The sequence below is a fragment of the Glycine soja genome, chromosome 7, assembly GCF_004193775.1.
Source record: "Glycine soja cultivar W05 chromosome 7, ASM419377v2, whole genome shotgun sequence".
Classification (NCBI taxonomy): domain Eukaryota; kingdom Viridiplantae; phylum Streptophyta; class Magnoliopsida; order Fabales; family Fabaceae; genus Glycine; species Glycine soja.
Genome location: NC_041008.1, coordinates 18,643,771 through 18,661,318, shown reverse-complemented (window position 1 = coordinate 18,661,318; position 17,548 = coordinate 18,643,771). Strand labels below are relative to the sequence as shown.

General features: G+C 32.0%; 1 protein-coding gene and 1 pseudogene across 1 annotated transcript; both read right to left on the bottom strand.

Annotated features, from left to right (window-relative positions):
- Positions 1-3,639: 3,639 nt before the first annotated feature.
- On the bottom strand, positions 3,640-7,851 carry LOC114420472 (annotated as a pseudogene).
- Positions 7,852-9,855: 2,004 nt separating this feature from the next.
- Positions 9,856-14,014, bottom strand: LOC114419089 (ERBB-3 BINDING PROTEIN 1-like). Its single transcript, XM_028384690.1, has 10 exons — positions 13,849-14,014; positions 13,600-13,720; positions 13,335-13,419; positions 13,051-13,200; positions 12,792-12,945; positions 11,034-11,249; positions 10,818-10,954; positions 10,625-10,716; positions 10,354-10,533; positions 9,856-10,191 (listed from the first exon to the last, which is right to left on the bottom strand). The coding sequence occupies exons 2-10, from the start codon at positions 13,688-13,690 to the stop codon at positions 10,112-10,114; spliced, it is 1,185 nt and encodes a 394-aa protein (XP_028240491.1). The 5' UTR covers positions 13,691-13,720; positions 13,849-14,014; the 3' UTR covers positions 9,856-10,111.
- Between the last annotated feature and the right edge of the window lie 3,534 nt (positions 14,015-17,548).

Sequence of the window (17,548 nt, the reverse complement as noted above, 5' to 3'; positions counted from 1 at the left end):
GAACAGGTCGTACCTCTGTGTCCTTGAGTTCTAAGGAGACAGGAACATATGTCTGGTGGATGAACCATGACTGTATGACGAGAGAGTGTGTGATTAATGGCCTGATGAGCTTCTCTTCGGAGGAGTGAATTTGTCAATACTATCTCACCCAAAAGATGAGACTCAAACAAAAAAGATGAATACTATCATGTAGGGTCATTAAGGGCCGTGCATGATAGCATTCATCATAGACTGAAGTACAAAATGAACAATTCTCTGTCCTAAAGCAACAGGCTTCATTGGAATTTATCCGTGGTCATGCAGCTGATCAAATTTACCATAGATTAGAAACAAGATTAAGATATTGTTCTGAAAGTGGGAAACTGCTAAGAAACGAAATATATATTCAGATGATTTTTTTCCCAACAATTTCAGTCAGTGTAATAAAATCAAATAGTTTAATGAGAGTGTATGATAGCATTCATCATGCTGATAATAAAAAATGTCCAAAAGGCTTGAACTCCTGAACTGAACCAAGTAATCTCAAAAGAACAAAACATATATTTAAAACATCAAATTCCATTTAAAATAAAGGGCATTTTATTGTTAAAAGGATCTGCTGTATAGTATTTATCTTTTTGAAATTAGAATAACTTAAATATTTATTTCCTTTAATTGGGATTCAGACAATTTAGTAAATTTGATTAATTTTTTTAGTAAGTGTGAAATTTTTTATTTTTTTTTATAGATGAGATCGAAGGGAGTAGTCATCGCTCGAATAGTTTTTTGGTACTTGGTTATTGGCAGTTATGAATTGATCAACTATATTCATTAATTGAACTCGGTTGACTGATGTAACATCCCAATTTTTCGTAAATAAATTTAAAAAGCTTTTTAGTAAAAAATAAATAAATAAATAAATATAGAGCAAATAATAGACTGAGTACCCTAGGTATAAATAGTTATGTTCAGTCAGCTGCCTTCTTTTTGGCCTCATTTTCGTTTTTCCCCTTCTCCTCTCAAAACCCTTTCTTTTTCCCGCAGCCCACCAAACCTGTCTCAGAAAAACGACGATCTCGAACCCGTTCACCGTTGGATCGTCGTGAAATTTGAGTATCATGTTTGCAACCCAATTCAGAAAATTCTCACCGTTGGGAATTTCAAAATCATATATGAGCTTAGAGGAAAACCCTTCGCATTGTAGCATTTTAATTTCCCGCAGAAACCCAAAACTGTCTCGGTAAAACTACGATTCCAGTTTCGTTAGTCGTTGGATTTTCATGAAATTTGGATATGTTGTTCGAAATTCAATTCCGCACGATTCCACCGTTGGGATTTGCGAGTTAATATTAGTGTAGGGAGAAAAAGGAATCACATGAAGACAGTACAAGTGGAGGTTTCAATCTCTTCTCCGTCTCTCTGACGTTTGGGAATTCTATCGGAGCAGTCGGATGAATAATTGAAAGAATTTCAGTGAACCGCTAGAGATGTTGCTATCGCTGGCTGAAGACACGTGAGTCCGCTCAGAGGTAAGGGATGAGTTATTTGGGGGTTAGTGAGAACATGTGTAGGGATCCTTAGAGGATTAAATTGGGGTTTTATTTTGGGATGTTTATTAAATTGCAATTTTTCCTTTATGATTATAAATAAAATATTGATGTCCTAATGAAAATTGTTTGATAAATTGTGGTCTTGATATTTATATATTTCGACCTATAATTTTGATATAAGTGTGTAATATTATTTGAGGGGTTTTAGTCCTCATGTTGTGATAGTCTTTTGTATAAATTGTTATATTGAGGATATGAAATGATGATTCAAATTGTGAGTTTGTGATGAATTGTGGAATAACATGTTGCTTTGAGATTATAATATTTTCATTGAGATTAAGTATAAGTGTAAAGTTCAACATGTGTTAATTTGTGAGATACGTGTAAACATGTGATGGTGAATTGTGATATTATGAGATGTGAAATTGTGAATGAGTTCTAGTTGTGGATAAGTGTGTAGTTAACACTTGATGTGAAATTACTTGTGTTGTAAGCTATGAATTGTACAATAACCCGACCAGCGTTATCTTGAGAAAAACATTGATGCTCAGTGTTAAAGAGAAAATGTAGGTTTCCTATTTAGGAACCAGTGTTAAATCGTAGCGCAATTGTGTTGAACGTGTTTAAACACGAGTGTAAGGTCGTGGGTATTGTATAATTCATGAGCAGTGTCTGCATGTTAAAAAAAATTATTTTAGGGGTTGGACCTGAATCAGGAGGGAGAGGCCCTGACAGACTCTTCGGAGTGTAGGCCTTGGGGGTCACCGGGTTTGAGTGCTCCTTTAAGCCTATGCTGATCCTATAAGGTTGGAGCATTCTCGCAAAACATCGTGACCCTGACTGGTCTCCCTATGATCTTACTTAGTGAGAGTGACCTGACAAACCCATTGTGTGGTGTGTCTTGTTATGTACTCCTAAGCGCCCCAGGGTAGTTTTTCACTGACATGGTACCACATTGCATATAGGATTGAGTCTTAGCATAACTATTGCATATGCTTGCTAATTGATGTGTTATTATATCTTGATCGAAGTGTGGGATTCTTGTGTAATGTGATTGATAATTGAAAAGTGAATTTTGAATGATGAAGTGGTGAAGTTACATGAGCTATGTTTAAGCAAGTTGTATCTCATTTATATAATATGTATATTTAATTGTCTTGTTTCTCTATTAGCTAGGAATGTGATAACTCACTCCCTGTGTGTTGTTGTGTTTGGATCCTGTGATGATCTTGAACTTGTGTTCGGGGAAGCAGATGAATAGGTGAATGACTATGAAGAACCTCATGTTAGAGGACACGGGAACACAACGCTCTGATTGGATGTGACATTAGGATATAGGTTCTATATTAATTGTATGAAGCTTAGACGACCTTGTTGAGTCGAGAATACTTTATTATTTATTTGGACAAGTTTGAATAGGATGTAGAAGAAAATGAATGTGAGCCTTTTTCCCCTTTGAAAGACTTGTTTAAAAAAAATGTTTTAAAAATACTTTTAATTAATATTTGAATTTTTTTTATTCCTTATTAGTATATATGTAAGGGGTAGAGGGTGTCACAACTGATATTGACATAGAGCATATGCATGTGAAGTGAACAACTGAACATTCACATCTATCACAATGCAATGAATGAGTCTCTTATCAGATTTGTTAGCATTTAATCTTTCAAAAGATTGCATTTAGCCACATCACACACATGTAAGGTTTTGTTTAAATGTTTAGTTTCCCTTCAAATATGTACTATGAAAGAAATAGACCCTATTATACTAATTATCTTGCTATTTTCTTACACCACTATTGCATCCATTATTTAAGTTCACCTTTTAAATTGTATACTCAAAATGGCTAGAGTGACAGCCTCTAGAAATAAATTTACGCTTCCAAAAGCCAAGAACAAAACATATTTTCAAACATAAATACTTTCTTTCGTTTCTAGAAATTGATATTTGAGACTCGAATGTGCATATTAAAATTTCTATTAGAATCGATGTTTGAACACCATACTAAAACTCATCCAATAAAATACAATTTAGTGAATAATGTACAAAAATTGAAAAAGGGTGTCGAAAATGAAACGAAAAGCTTTTTTTTTTTGTTGGGATGGTGGAGTTAAGTCATCTGCTTAGCTTTCTCCCCTTTCTCACCTCTGCAAACAACCAAAGCATTATTTGCTGGGCCATTTGACACAAGAAACATTGAAACTTTTATAAAAATGATGCAGTTCTGTGGAACAAAATACAAAAGCATGATGCAACACAAGGAATATTAGAATAGCAACTTTTTCTTTTTTCCACCACCTTTCTTCTTTGTGTCTTAGTTCCAAGGCTAACCAGGCCTTCTTGTATTAGAATCATCTGTTGTTTTTGTGGGCTGCACTTCTTGGAGTGGATGAGATATATGTGTGATTCAATCGGATCCATTTGGCATTAGCAAGACCGAGTTTGAAGTGTGCAACATTTTTTGGACAAGTCACAAGACACATCAAGACTTAAAAAGAGTGATAAGAGAGACTCTAGTACTTATAAGTTATTGACCAACATGTTCTCATATTATGACACCCTCTATTCCAACAGGCATATAAATCAATAAAAAACATATAAAATCCAGAATCTAATTAAATCAATTTTATTCAATAAAATCATAAGTAAATCCACGTGGATAAAAGGTTTATATTTGCTTCAATGTTACCAAATAAAACTTATCAGAAATCTTTCTAGCTCACAACAAGGCCATTCAAGCTTACAAAAGAACTGAAGTTAAGTAGCACAATAAAATAAAGTAAAATAACAAGGTCACATCCTATCAGAGCATTGTGTCTCGGCGTCCTCCAACACGAGGTTCCTTAAAGCAATCTACCTGGTCATCTGCTCCCACAAACACAAGGTTCAAGATCATCACAGGATCCAAATACAAATAACACACGGGGAGTAAGTCATCACATTCCTCAACGAATAGAGAATGAAAACATACATGCATGATATAAATATAACATTAATATAATTATAACAACAATATAGGTATAACAATACTCAACTTTGGCACAATTCACATCATTTCAACACTCATCACGTAACATCACTTGTCCCAGAATTTAATCACAAATTACATTTCATGCCTTCACGATTATCACCTATTCAAGACAACACATTTTAAATACAATACTACATCTCACACTTACACAATTTATTACACACCATCACATAACAAGTCACAATAATCATTACACCGACGTTATGCAATAGATATACTAAGACTCAATCCTATATGCAATGTGGTACCATGTTAGTGAGAAATCTCGTGGGACGCCTAGGAGTACATGACAAGACGGACCACAAACTGGAAGTCAAGTCACTCTAATTAGGTGAAATCATAGGGAAACCAATTTGGATCACTCCGTTTTGCGAGAATGCTCAAACCATATGGGATCAATATAGGCTTAGAGAAGCACTCAAGCCGAATGTATTTATACATAGAAGAGTCTGTCAGGGTCTCTCCCTCCTGATTCTGGTCCAACCTAGAAAATATTTTAACACACAAACTCTATATATGAACTATACAAAACACATGATTCCTCAAATGTTCTCAAAATATTTTTAACTCGTCACACTTCAAAGTGATTAAACTCACCAGGTTCCCATAGTGGATCACATCACAGTACTCATTGCATATTAACTCGTCGCCCTTAAAAGATCTTACAATTGTGTGATTGTATAGTTCATAACTCACAACTCAATGCGTACAATATCTCAATACACATGTATCTTACAATTCAACATATACTCAACTTATCACATATACCCAATCTCAATAACAATGTTGTAATCCCAAAGTTATATGTTATCACACCCCATGAATGATATGCACATCACACAATATGACTATATGAATGACACAAAAACAAACTTTACCTATGAATTATGAAATACATACAATATCTCAATACACATGTATCTTATAATTCACCACATACTCAATTTATCACTTACACACAATCTCAATCACAATTTCATAATCTCAATATAACAATTTATCACGCCTCATAAATCATATACACATCATACAATAGTAATATTTGCATGAAACAAAACATATATAATAAATCGAACTATATTATTTTCAATTAAAAAGATTTTTTACAACAATTAAATTAAAATTGTATCAAAAGAAATTACTACTAAGTATTAACTTTACAACTTTCTTTATTTTATTATTACATTGTATATATAACATTTTGATCATCATCATGGGAGGACACAGAACAAAGTCAATAATTTGTATAAAATAAGCAACTAAAAAGAAGATTATTTAGAGTACAATTCACGTTATTTAATAAAGTGCAATTGACGTGTATGGTGTCAAATATCAAAAGTGCAATGGTACATGACATAAAAATTCACGTACAATTTCGGTTTGATTTGAAAATTTATTTTAATATAATATTACAATACCTTTTTCAATCTATCGCAATATGTAAAACAAACACATGGATTTTTTTTTCTTTTGACCATTTATTCTTTATCACACTATGCTAGATTCAAATATAAACTCAAAGAAAATTTACTAGTAAATATATCATACTAATCATTCAATTTTATCATACTATGCTAGGGTTTACGCTCAACACAAGAACACATCAATTTCATAGTAATTTCGCATTGATACATCAATTGGTCCGTTAAACATATACAATTCTCAGTTATAATTGTAAAGATAGAATCAAAATTACAGAAACATCCCAAAACTCATCCCAATTGATCCACTAAGGATCTCTACACATGTTCTCACCATTCTTCATCTGTCAATAACTCATCCCTTACCTCTAAGTGGGATCACGCCTGTAATCTGATAGTGACGTCTCTAGTGGTTCCCTAAGATTCTTCAAGTTTCTCATTTGATCGCTCTGCTAGGGTTTCCAAGCATCAGAGAGAAGAAGGGATTGGAGCGTCAAATTTATTGTCTCTATGTGAGGGGCATACCTCTGTCTACAGACATTACTTCACAAATCTTCCTCTATTAACGTGGTGTCCAAATTTCAGGACAATAAACAATTGACGAGTCTGAGATCATAGTTTTACTGGGACAAATTTGAATGTGTGCACCAAAAAGAGAGGATTTTGGAAGTGAAAGAAGAGGGGACGAATTTGGAAGGAAGAGAGAGACTAATGGTAGATATAAAAACTAGCATAATATGTTTCTATTTATAAATAGGATACTCTAAGTTTATTATTTACTCTATTTTTTACTTTATTATTTTATATAAAACAACTCTATTTAACTCCTTCTAAATAAATAAATAACTCGTTAAAATATCTATTTATTTTCTAAAACATATATTTGTTTTATTTATTTCAAAATCTATTATTTTAATTAATAAAACTATTTTCTCGTCATTTATTTAATTACAAAAACACCATTATTTGTTTCTAAAACTCTATTTAATTTTAAAGAAATTTTTTTTATTTATTTTACCAAAAATAAAATATTACACGTATCAATAGTAAAATTCGAAATTCTTATAGTATACTTAATTATCATCAATTTGATTGGTCCTTTTTGGCTTGATGTGAACACCTGAAAAGCAAACAATATAATGCATGACAATGAAGGATCACATGAATATGACACCATGGAGGATGGATCAAATTATGATATTGGCCATTATCAGGCTTTTCATGAAGAACAAGAAATGACTAGCTACAAGAGCTCATGGAGTCATGATTGACGCATTCCACTAAACCAAGGCGAGCTCTTTTCTCTTCCAAAACCCTATATTGTAAGAGAAATGAAATTTTAATTTAGGAGCAATGAAAAGAATCATAATTATAACACCAGCTAGCTAGACACAGTAATAAAAACATGAAAGAAGCCAACTTACCTAGCAGAGAATGACATCATTCGAAATTTTTGGCTTATGTCATTGACCTAGATGCTTTCATGCTTCTCAGTTCTCATCCAGACAACTTGGGCTGCAAGAGAATGAACACCATATATATATATATATATATATATATATATATATATATATATATATACACGTTGATATAATTAACCTACCTTTCCATCCCACTGCTTGTTAATTACCATGTCAATTGCATAAACTTCGTTCTCCTCAAACTCTGCTTCGTCAACCCTTGTGTCCGGATTAGACAAATACAAAGTATGCACAACTTAATCCCCATCAATGACAAACTGCTTCATCTGGTGGCTAAGAACACCCTCAACAATTTTACAGTCATAGGCAGCAACAAAATTTTGACTTGCGCCGATTACATCCTTCTTTAACAAATTTTGTTCCTCTTTTTTATTTTGTTCTCTAAACATATTAATTGAATACGGTTGATTAATACTAACAAAGTGTTGTTATATAAGCTCATGTAGGTGAACCTTCACCAATCAATACAATGAATCAATAATTGAGTCTTTAACATTTCCATTTCCTTTTCTTCTTTTATCATGTATGAGAAATTCATTAAATAAGCATGATTGATTGATATTAACAGAAAACATTATATAAACTCCTATATGTGAACCTTTATCATTAGTGCAATGAATCAATAATCGAGTCTTTTATCATATTTTTTCATCTTTCTTCTTTTAGCTTGTATGTTAAATAGTTAAACTCTCTAATTGAACACAATTGATTGATATTGAAAGAGAGCGTTATATAAGCTCCTTTATGTGAACTTTCATCAATCAATGCGACACTTCAATCTTTTAACAAATTTATTTTTTTTCCCCTTCTTTTTTAGCATGTACGTGAAGTTGATTAATTGAACACAACTGACTTATATATTGAGAAAGAGTGGCTGAACCAATGATTAGGTCTTTAACATTTTTGTTTCGCTTTCTTCTTTTATGATGTACGTTAAACTCGTTAATTGATCGAACATGATCCATTGATAACTGACAGAGTGCATTAAATAAGATCCTGTATGTGAACCTTCATTAATCAATGCAATGAAACAATAAGTGAGTCTTCAACATATTTGTTCCTCTTTCTTATTTTATCATATATGTTAAACTCATTAGTTGAATACCAATTATTGATACTTGAAAATAGTGTTATATAGGGGTGTTCATGGTTTGGGTATTTACATAACTATAACCATATAACTAATAAATAACTAGATTATAAGTGGGTATTATATCTATAATCATGACTAGTTTTATATAAAACTGGTTATTTTGAGCAGCCCTAGTTTTATATAAGCCTCTGCAGGTGAACTTTCACCCATCAAAGTAATGAATCAATACTTGTGTCTTTAACATATTTCTTTTCCTTTCTTCTTTTTTGATCATGTATGTAAAACTCATTAATTGAATACGATTGACTTATATTGAGAAAGAGATTATATAAGCTCTTGCATGTTAACCTTCTCTAATCACTACAGTGAATCAATAATTGAGTGTTTATGTTTGCTACCCTTTCTTCTTCAGTTATCAATGATACTGATAGATAGTGTTATATAAGTAAGTTCTTGTACGTGAAACTTCAGCAATCAATGTAATGAATCAATAATTGAGTCTATAACCTTCACTAAACAATGCAATGAATCAAAACTGAGTGTTTAACATACTCCCTTTCTACTTTTTATCATGCACATGAAACTCATTAATTGAACATGCTTAACTGATACCGACAAAGAGAACTTGAACCTTTAGGATATGATAAAATCATGATAAGTTCTTATATTGTCCAATGTTTGATACACATTAGGTAATCTCCATGCCTTATGGTGGAAGATAATGCACCAATGTTTGGCAAACCAAAAGGCTTTCATAATACATTAGATTTGAGAGTAAGCATGAATTAGTTATTAAGCCTAAAATTTTTAGAATTTATTGAACTATTATAAAAAATCGAACATGAAACCAAACACACGCTACTCTAAAATTTGCTTCCTTTTTAATCACACACCGTTTACCTTTCATTATTTGATATTAATTCAATACTGGTTGCATTACCCTTCAGCAACATTGAATCTTTTTTTATAATTGATATCGGGTATTATAAAATCATTGAAACTGATTTTCAAAACACATCCTGCATAGCATAAAAAGTATAGAAGAAGGAAGATAACTTCTTATCAGTTTCTTTTCATAGTTAATTTGAGATTATAATAGATAATTCAAAAAGCCTTTTTTTGGTTTGTCACATAAAAAGCTGCATATTATTTCACAAAACATTTCAAAAGCTGCACATTCAAAAACGGTTTTAAAAACGGTTCAGCACAAAAGAAACAGCTTGGAAATGTCTCAACTCAAACTGGTTCAGAATCAGTTAACCAAAAACCAAACCGCTTTATTATTATCAAACAGTTTGGATGAAGAACTAAACCATTTAACTGGTTCGGTTTGTCTTTTTTCTTTTTTGAAAAAAAGGACCCCAACTAAAATGTGCATATATAAATTCCTATTAAAATCAATGTCGGAACACTATACTAAAATTGACATCCAAGCAAGCAAAATACAATTTGGTGAACAATGTACCAAAATTGAAAAGAGGTGTCGAAAATGAAACGAAAAAGCTTCTTTCATTGTTTGGGGAGAGGAGAGGAGAGGAGAGGGAAGGGTAGTTAAGTCACTCTTGAGGAGTGGCCCCGTTTGTTGAGTCCATAGCCTCAGCTTCAGTTGTCTCATCTGCCTTGTCCCCTTTCTTACCTGTGTGCAAACAACCAAGAAGCATTATTTGTTGAGCCATTCGACATAAGTAACATTGAAACTTTACATATGCAAATGATGGAGTTCTGTGCAATAATACAGAAGCATGATGCAACACAAGGAATTATTATAGAATAATAGCAACATGCTCTTCGAGCCTACCTTTTTTCTTCTTCCCACCACCTTTCTTCTTTGTCTTTGTGCCCAAGGCTAGCCAGGCCTTAATATCAGGATCATCTATTGTTTTTGTAGGCTGCAATTCTTGGAGTGGATGAGTTGTGATTCGATCCGATCCATTTGGCATCAACAAGACTGTGAATTTGATGTGCGCAACCAAATCACCTGTAAAGCAACCAATGCAATGCATGACATGAAGGCTCACATAAATGCCAACACAGGATTTAATCATGCCTACTGGCCAAAAGTTCTTTACCAGGCTTTTCATGCAAAACAGGATATGGCTGCAAGAGCTCATGGTTGACGCATTCCACCAAACCAAGTCGAGCTCTTTTCTCTTCCAAAGCCCTGTTATTATAAAACAAATAAAATTTTAAGAATAGTGATGACAATAATAATTAGCACACCAACTAGACACAGTATTATAAACATGCAAGTAATCAAATTACCTAGCAGAGAACGGCATGATAGGAAACTTTTGGCTTATTTCACTGAAAATGAACCTAGACGCTTTCATCTTCAAGTGATAACTCTTGTCAACAGCCCTCTTATAGATAGTTGTCTGCTTCTCATCCAACAGCTTAGGCTGCAAGAGAATGAAAATTTACTTTATATCATGCATAAGCTCTACCATACTAGTAAATATGTTGATATAATTGAACTACCTTGCCGTCCCCAGTGCTTGTTACTATATCAATTGCATAAACTTCATTCTCCTCAAACTCTGCTTCGTCAACCCTTGTGTCCGGATTAGACAAACTAAGCACAACTTTATTCCCATCAATAACAAACTGCTTCATTTGGTGGCTAAGAACACCCTCAACGATTTTACAGTCATAGGCAGCAGCAACCTTTTGAATTGCATCACTTACATCCTTGTTCTGTGGATAAAAGAAAAAAAAACACTAATTAAAATAAGGCCATTTATGTATATGAAATTATGAATAATAATATTAATACAGAGCTGATTAAAATAGACAAACGTGTTGAACTAATACATCATCATAACTACAATAATTTAAAGCTTATTCTAAATTAGGCAACAGAGAAAAGGGGAAATCAATATACCAGCAATCATCAAAGCAAAGTTTTCCTTACTAAAGGTTTTATAAATGCTACTGTATTCAATTCCATGAATAATAAAATAACTCAACTAATCTAACAGTTTGAATATTGTATTATATTCCTCTTCTCTAGTTCTACGTTGTGTTAAGTAATGTTTTAATAGTTAATACAGTAGTACTGTACTATGTTGGCTAGACTAGACAAGTGTACTGACTATATAAATCAGCACAACCATGAAACTATTTTCAGCCAGTTCTAGTATTGGCAACAGGGAAAAGAGGAAACCAATATGGTACCTGATCACCTCGGCAAAGTTGCCTTAGCATATGCAACAAAATATTAAAATCCACATATATGCTGATAAAGCTATAACAGGATGAACAATTCTCTATGTGATGACAAATGGTGAGCACTATATATAGAACAGTGGATGAATGATTCTCTATCAGTGTAACTATGACAAAAGCAGGCATCATTGGGGTTTATCCATAGCCTATGATATCTTCATCATATAGAGATCAGTTCATAAAATTTACAATATAATATTATGGATCCAAATAAAATAGTTTTAAGAGGAGGGATATGGAAAGAAACAAGAGAGACCTGTCAAGATTTTTTCCAAAATTTTATCAGAATAAAAAAAATGTTTGACACTAGTACATGATAAAGTTCATCATACAGGTACATAACAAGATGGAATACAAATTGCAGAAATCTGTCAGTGTAACTATGACAAACAGGCTTCATTGGAGTTTTATCCATAACCAATAATGTCTTCATCATACAGAGATCAGCCTATCAAATTTACAATATATTATAAACCAAGTTGAATCAGAATGAGAATACAAAAAAAACCAAGGTTGTTTATGGAAGTGCTTGATAGCATTCATCACGCAGATAAAAAAAAAGGTTCAAAAAGCTTAAAATGACAACCAAGTAATCTCAAAAGAACAAAACAGCATAAGGTGAGAAATGCACATTACAGACGAGGAGTTTCCAAAGATGAGCAATGTCCTTAATTGGCAAGAAACCACAAGAAAAACCATAAATGACCTCTATCAGTGTAACTATGACAATAAAGCTTCATCGGAGTTTCTCCATAGCCAATGACAGTTTTCATCATTTAGAGATCAAAATCCACACAGCATGAAAATTAGGCAAAGAAATCCCTTCGAGCAATACACATGAAGCAACCTAATTTCTTTCCAATTTTACTAAGCTGAAGCTTATATAGTCTATGACTTTACACCTATCAACCAAAGGTACAATAAAGAAAGGCAAGGCAACATGTAGTAAAATCCAAATCAAATTGTATTTTAAAAATGAAGATACAGTAAAAAAATGTTACAGTTGATTACCTTCTTTCCTGGCCTGACAAGCCTCAAGGCCACCTCAGCAGCAGTATTTGCGGCAGCAATGACATCAGCTGCCCTTCCTGTAACAGGACCTTCCTGAAGAACATGGGTGTGAGCTACGGCAGCAATGAATCCATCTATATGACATGCCATATCACTGCAACCAACCAAAGAAACAAACATCAACTTCCAAGTAGTATAAAAAACCACAAACTCCAATCTCCGACCACTCATCACAAATTTCATGCATTGAAAGCCTTACATTTTCAATATATCACCTTCTTCCAACACTGCCTCGTCACTGGCTAGTGGAGAGAAATGGCAGACAACGTTGTTTACAGACAAACATGTAGGGAAAGCAACACCTCTCTCAATCTTCCTCTTCACATTCTTGTACACATTTCCAGTTTGCCTACACACCCACAAAGCAAACCCTATAAGCTAAAATATAAATATTAAAAAAAACACAAAGCAGCAATTAAATATACACATGTTAAAAAAATGTCAAAGACAATGCTCCTTCATTTATGAATATTATAAGCTTACTCTCGAATGTATGAATCCCCTTTCTCACAAATATCCACAATCTTCGCCTTTGGTTTACATTCTGAAATAACTAGCTTCAAGGCCTCTGTAAAATCATAGATAAACACAAGAAAAAAAACATCAAATCTTAGTTGAACCAAAAAATATAAATTAAAAAAAATGAACTTCAGCAAGGTTCCAGGAAAAATTGTGTCCAATGTATGAAATAACCAAAACCCAAATAGAATTTGAGACCACAAAGGCATTAAAAGAGTGAGGAACAAACTGTTAACGATCTCAGCCGCGGTTTTGTATTTGGTTACAACTTCTGCAGAAGAGAGATCCAACTCCTTCTCCTCCCTTTCATCGTCCGACATGGTGGTACACCTCTTTAGTCCCTGTGACCTCTGAAACACCCAAATGAAATGGGACGAAGAAATGAGTAAAACAAAAACAAAAATCAAATCTTTATCCAATTGGGTCGTCCAAGAGAATGAAAAGTTGGGAAATTGATAGATTTTGAAGTAACACTCACTGTGGGGAGGTTGGGGCTGATGGCAGTGCTGATGAATGAGCGAAGAAGAATAGGGTTTTAGGAATGAAATGGTAAAGAAGCAAGTCTTGAAGAGCCAAACGGTGCTACCTGTGCTATTAGGGTTACAGCCAGAGGCAGCTTTGCCTTATATAGGAGTTTTTCATTTTCGTTGCAAGAGTACAAACCTTGGAGTAGGGTTTTTACATTCCATTTTTTCCTTTATTTATATTTTATATTTATACTACATTACCCATTTTGAACTGTAATGTGTACTGTACTATACACAACAAGTTAACTCTACAACATGGATGTAATAAAAAAATCAATAAAAAAATATTAGGAGATATTTTTTGTTTAAAATAATTATATGACTAGCTTTATTATTTATCATTAGATTATAAATATAAGTTTTTTATTCTTAAGAAAGGTGAGAAACATTTATAATTTTTATTTTTAATATATTATTTATCATTAAGTAGACTTCATATAAATTTTATTAAATACTAAATAAAATTTATTATGTCTATAACAAAAAAATATTATATAAAAAGTAAGATTTACGTTAACTTTAATGTTAAAAAAATATTTATTAGAATAACATTAGAATATTCATATTTTTTTAAATTAGAATAACATTAATATTTATTTTTTTGTAGCTGAGTGTCTTTTTTTTAGTTTACGACATATGTTTGTGGATTTTTATATTAAATAAATCAATATTTTATTTTCCTTTAATTAGTTATCCCATCAAAGATGATACTTTAAATTTTCATGTATTTTACAAAATGATAACTTGTTAAATAGCCGTTATCAAATAATTCTGTTAAAAAAAGTTATCATAACTAAAATTCTGTTAATTGGTTATTGATACTTAGAAATTAATCAATTGTAATTCATTATTTGAACACAATTAATAGAAAAAGAGCACATATATCAGTAATTAAGTTTTTATCATCTTTGTTTCCTTTTCTTTTATCTTGTACGTGAAACACGTTAATTGAACACAACCGTATGATACTAATATGGAATACTACATAGTTTATTTTAAAATATGGAATCTATAGAAAACCTTTCCAATGACACGTAAATTTTTCTTATTTGGCCATTTCAATTTTATTTTTTTATTTTTCATTTTAGATTGTTAACAACAACCTCAAAAAGCCAGCCTCATTAACCAAATTTCATACTTTAGGTTAAGTCAATCCAGAGGGAATAAAGGATTCAAGCTCAAGCCTCTAGTAGTATTTCCTCTTAAAAGTATTGACCTAAGGTGATTCATGCAACTCACCTCTATTTACACATGATACTCTGAGACAACAACATCTACATGTAACAATCTTATTGACCCATTTTGTCATATTATTGTGCGAGTTCAGTTTTGTCTCCCTCATACATTACACGTGGTGTGTGGTTAGGTGTGTCTAGCATTGATAATTGTTGTGCATACTTAATGTGTATGTTTAAATCACATAATAATTATCTAATTTCTCCTCTTTTAATGCTTCATTTGATCTAAAAAGATATGAATTTAGGAATTTTTTATCCAAAGAATGCTAAAGTTAGTGAATTCACAATGTTTTGGTTCCATTTTTTGTAGAGTTTGACACAACGAGAGGTTCGGAAGATTTTGAAGATTTGGAGTAATGCGCTTAGCACGCCAATGCATGCTCAACGTGATAAGCCAAACTAGAAGTCAACCAGTTGTATTGTGCATATGCACTAAGCACACATTTGGAGGCTTAACACACAGTCACTTAAGTCCATTGGACTTTTCATGTGTACTCAACGTGTACATGCAAACTTAGAGCATAGTCATTTTCAAAAAATATGATTGTGCAACGTTTTGAAAAGAAAAAAAAAAGGCATTGTGCTACTAGGGGACAGATAGTAAGGTATGAAGAAAAGAAATAACCCACTCACTTAGAACCCTTCTTCTTTCATTTCTTTTGCTTCATCTCGTATTTTTTTAGCCTCTCATGACTATGAGAGGCTAAATTATCCATTGTTGGGGCTTGACAACCAAATACTCTTAATGTAATGATCTTTACCATCTATTTAATGTTATTTCAATATTATTGCTTCTTTTATGAATTTATTGTCTTGTTTATGATTTGATCACTCATTCACATGTATGTTATAGGGTTTTAATCATTGAGAAATGTTTGTACCCTAAGAATAAAAAGGAGCTTTTAGGTAATTCATGTCTAGAGATAGAATGATGTTATTTAGCCTTATTTATGTATCGTTAAGCAAATTATTTAGTGTGGCTCTTAAGGGATTATGAGTGAAATTAGGTAATTTAGACTTTTTCGCATGAGGAATCATGGTTAGAGTAGTTTAGCTGAAGAAGGTAATAGTTGAAATAATGTTAAATGGTAAAAAATCTCTAATATTGTATCAAGAGTAATTTTGGTAGGTTGAGCAAACAACACGTTCACGAAAATCTGCACTAAATGGGTTCTACCTTGTCATCTTTATGTATGGTTGAATTCTATATTTCTGCATTATCACTTGACAAATATCTAATTTAGTAATTTATTCGCTTAAAATTAGATATATACAAATTTCGAATGCAGTCAAAGCTCATGTAGACTTGACACTCGGTCTAACCATTTTAACACTATTTGGACTGATTGTTACACTTGTCAAATCAAGGTATTTCCCTCATCTTGTTGTTAAGTTCCCATAGTGTAACTTTGTACAATACTATCAAATCTCTATCATTTCATTTCCTAATCATAAGAATCAAATATCATTTTTGCTTCCAGGAATAAGAGTTAGTCTCCTCAAGGTGAGTTGGTCATTCAAGAATATTGTTCTGAACGACGTATAATTCTTCAAACATTGAACCTTGCAGTATAAATGCTCAATGATCACTCATTTTTTCATAGGAGAGACATCATTATGAAAAAAGTCATCTCAAATGATATATAGTTTTTATAAACCTTCATCATGATTGATGAATCCATATATAATCACATCAAGTGTTAGAACATTTTTAGAAAAATAAAAATTAGAAGACAAAGTTAAAAGAAAACATTGGCATGAATACAACTTCCAACCAATAAAAATATTGTTAACGTAAAAGTATCTTAAAGGACTAAATGAGAAGAAGTTTAAAGCTAAACTAAAATCCAAATAATTATACTTTGAAGGCTGAAAATTATAATTTATCAAACATAAATTTAGAAACCTTATATTTAATTGGAAACAAAATATTAACATGACTTGTTAGGCTAAAAGTAGCATGTATTTGTAATTTTTCTGTTTTAAAATCAATTTTTGCACGGATAAAATTAATTTTAAAAAATAAGTCAATCAAATTTCAAAGATGAATAGAATTAATCATAGGGATAGGCTTATCAATTTCTTTAAACCATTCTTATGTCTATACTTCAAAAATATTTTATTATACTATTTTTAATGTGGTATTAGGAACTTGACACACCATTAAATAAATTTAATTCTTTTAAGTTCAGTATTAAAATATCATTTCAAATCTTGAATAATTTTTTAACCATTTTTAAATCAAGTATATCTAATATTAATTCTTGCAAAATCAGTTTTAAAAAAAGTTGAACTAAATAATCCATTATTTGGTTTAAAATTCTAAAACTTACTCAATTTAAAACTTGACTAAGCATGAAAAAGAAGAGTTAATTGCTTTCATAAATCCAACAATAGATTCTTCATTAATCGA

What these genes read in the sequence shown, in the direction of transcription:
- LOC114419089 (XM_028384690.1), bottom strand. Translation starts at nt 13,690, where the DNA reads ATGTCGGACGATGAAAGGGAGGAGAAGGAGTTGGATCTCTCTTCTGCA. An exon ending in TTGTCAGGCCAGGAAAGAAG is followed by an intron (nt 11,250 to 12,791) that starts GTAATCAACTGT and finishes TTTTATCCACAG; the next exon opens with AACAAGGATGTAAGTGATGC. An exon ending in TGTTTTGCATGAAAAGCCTG is followed by an intron (nt 10,534 to 10,624) that starts GTAAAGAACTTT and finishes GTTGCTTTACAG; the next exon opens with GTGATTTGGTTGCGCACATC.